Source organism: Pygoscelis adeliae, unplaced genomic scaffold (assembly GCF_000699105.1).
Source record: "Pygoscelis adeliae isolate BGI_AS28 unplaced genomic scaffold, ASM69910v1 Scaffold29, whole genome shotgun sequence".
NCBI lineage: Eukaryota > Metazoa > Chordata > Aves > Sphenisciformes > Spheniscidae > Pygoscelis > Pygoscelis adeliae.
Window position 1 is genome coordinate 299,718 of NW_008825611.1, and position 3,077 is coordinate 302,794.

General features: G+C 52.9%; 1 protein-coding gene across 1 annotated transcript in view; it reads left to right on the forward strand.

The window, feature by feature from the left end:
* Nucleotides 1-1,869, forward strand: part of GFRA4 (GDNF family receptor alpha 4) — an 18,478-nt gene extending 16,609 nt beyond the window's left edge. The window contains exon 7 of the mRNA XM_009332708.1: nucleotides 1,723-1,869. Coding sequence (XP_009330983.1) covers nucleotides 1,723-1,869 — 147 coding nt within the window. The remainder of the gene's footprint in view (nucleotides 1-1,722) is intronic.
* Nucleotides 1,870-3,077: the final 1,208 nt, after the last annotated feature.

Here is a 3,077-nt window from a genome sequence, read left to right on the forward strand (position 1 = left end):
GTGGACTGTACGAGGCTTGGTAGCCTCTCGGTGACATCCCTGATGCGAGCCCCTGGTAAGCAGCACACCTCTCTAGAGAGTGCATCTGGTCGGCAAATGGGTGCCTCCGTACCTCTCAAGAGAGTCGCCTACTACTGTCACCCGTCACCTTTTCTTAGCGGTGCTGTTTTTTTTAAGCCTCTTCCCTGTTTCTTTGCTTGAAACACGCAATTTTTTAAGCCTCTTCCCTGTTTCTTTTGCTGGGAAAACACCCAATTCATCTCCCTCCACTCTGTTTTCACAGAGCAGCAGGTTGGGAGGTGCAGCAATGTGGCCTCAGCTTCCCTCACTGCTTTTCAGGGCATCGGTGGCCATGCACAGCACAGGCGTACTTTCATCAGGCCATAAACTTTGCGCCCAGGAGAATTGGAGGATTTGCTTCTAGCTGGTGCTCCCCAGACCTTAGTGCGATCTAAGTAGTGGCCTGAGGTCCAGACCTTGCACTGAGAATCATAGAATCATTAAGGTTGGAAAAGACCTCCAAGATCATCGAGTCCAACCGTCAACCCAACACCACCATGCCCACTAAACCATGTCCCTAAGCGCCTCATCTACCCGTCTTTTAAATACCTCCAGGAATGGTGACTCCACCACTTCCCTGGGCAGCCTGGTCCAATGTTTAACCACTCTTTCAGTAAAGACATTTTTCCTCATGTCCAAGAGAACTTTATCGTGGAAGTGATGGAGAAGCTGTGAACCTCCCTCATCACTGACAGTCCAGCCCAGATAGCCAACTGCTGCTGCCACCAGCAAGTGGGAATCTGGAGCAAGCAACTGCAGTAAGGGATGGCCCTACCACATAGCCAACCTCCACATGACAGCAGCACATCACTCTGCTGAGGTATGAGTGCTACTGGAGCATGGTCCCTGCTGACACTGCAAGAGAAACCGGGGAGCTGGGTCTTGACTTTGGACTCAACTTCACATCCAGATCCTGTTCAATGTTTAATGAGGTTGGTGCCCCTGGACCTGAGGAGGAAAGCTACGATGGACCGATTAGTCCATCTGCTTCCCGTCTTCATAGCAGTGCAGAGCCTTGGCGCTAAATTATCTCAGTTATCAACTAATGCAAATAGAGGTCTCTAGTAAAGCAAATTTTTGGTCACAGATGTCAATGTGGCCAAAGGAGACTGTAAAAGGAGAAGGGTGCAGTTTGTCTGCAGGGCGTAGGCACCCAGGGTGGGAGTCAGTCGCGTAAACACATGCACTATATTTTGGAGTAAGCCACCTGGCTCCCAGCTGCTGCTTGGTGAAATGTCTACCAGCCCCATGGAGATGTATTCAATGCCCAGGGGACATCTCCACCTGAAGAGGCCACCAGGTCAAGCCGCTGGCCAGCAGTGGCTCCATAAGCTGCATGGATCTCCATTGACCAGAGTGGGCATCCAGGCACCCACCTCACACAAAGACACCTCCAACCAGTGTCCAAACCTGTGGGCTGCACACCCAGTGCTGTGCCCAAGAGGTGACCCTGCTGTATGCCACGGCGCTACCACCACCTTCTCCACCATCTCCAACAGAGCTGAGCTGAGACTCAGTTGAGTTGTTGAGGCTAGCCCTGGCTCCCCCTGCACATGCACACACATAGGAAGGCTGCACCGTCCCCAAGCCCTAAATCCTCAGAGGCACCAAGCTGGGGAACAACCACACCACTCACCCCATGCTGCCTCTTTTCTCTTGCAGGTGGCCGGAGAGGAGAGGCTCCTGCAGGGCTCCACTCGTCTGTCATCAGGGACCTCCAGCCCAGCAGCTCACTCCTGCTGGGCAGCCTCTCCGCTGCAGATGTGGCTTCTCCCTGCTCTTGCTGTGCTGAGCCTCTTCGTGCTGTGAAGCAGGGCGGGCACACGCCAGGCAGAGACTCTCTTTGTGTTGGTTTCTTTCCAAAACAACCAGACCAGTAACTTTTTCGGGGGGAGAGGGGGAGGAGGGAGAGGATGGGAAGGAGGGGGTGAGTGTGTGGGCATCCCTTCCTCCTCCTCATCCCTCTGCCAATTTATTTGATTTTATACAATCAGCATCGTCGACAACCAGCTTATTCTTGGTCCTGGCCACCTTTCCGCCCCACAGCTTGGTTGTTGTCTCTCCAGCTCTCTGTGGATGGGGTCGGAGTCATGGACAATTCCCTTGGAAAAGGTGAAGGAGAGAGTTGAGCCAAGAAATGAGAGCTGCAAAGGAAATGCTTTTGCCTGCCCCAGCCAAGAGGGGAAAGACTTTTGATGGATGAGCTGTCAGGAGGTTTCCTGAAGCCCTGACTCATGTTGGGGGCCTCTTGACAGGACACGTCAAATGATGTGGAGTTCAGACTGTCTCCAGGGTTCCTCAGGGCCTGAAGGGCAGCCCACCTGATCCAGACTGAAGAAACCAGAGCACCGGCGAGAAGGTGGTTGGTTTTGTTCACTGGAGAGGATCCTGAGGCACCTCTGGGGTGGACCAAGTAACCACGCTACGAACTGGCTGGCGGGGATTATCCACCCGCTTGAAACCATGGCCAACGTGCAACCAGCATGCATCTCCAAGCTGTCACCTACCCCTCGGGCCCTCCTTTTTAGAGAAACATGTGTCACGTATTGATGGTGTTCAGGAAGAAACACGTGTGTTGCATTTTGTTTACGGCTGGCTTTCTTCATGCCCCAACCCAAGCATCGCTATTCACTGGTCCTGTAAAGTGTTTGGGGTAGGTATTTTTTTGTCGTATCCCAACAACCAGAGGCCAATCTTGTCCCACTCCAAGCTAACCTTTCTCCATGAGGGATGAACATGTGAGCCCGCGGGCAGGACTCGATGCAAGCCCAGCACAACCTATTCTCACGTGCTACCTGTGCACCCGCTGGTCTCGCAGAGAGGCAGAGGGTCTTCAGTCAGGGGATTTCATTAGTTTTCCTAGGAGGAGATAGGATAGACAAGATTTCCTAGATACCACCCTGGGGACATAAATATCCAGCCAATTTGTGGAAAGGCCAAGCCATGAATCATGTCATGGGTGGGGAGTGGATTGCTACGGTTGCCCTCCTTGAAGAGCTGGCAGAGGCAATCATTTG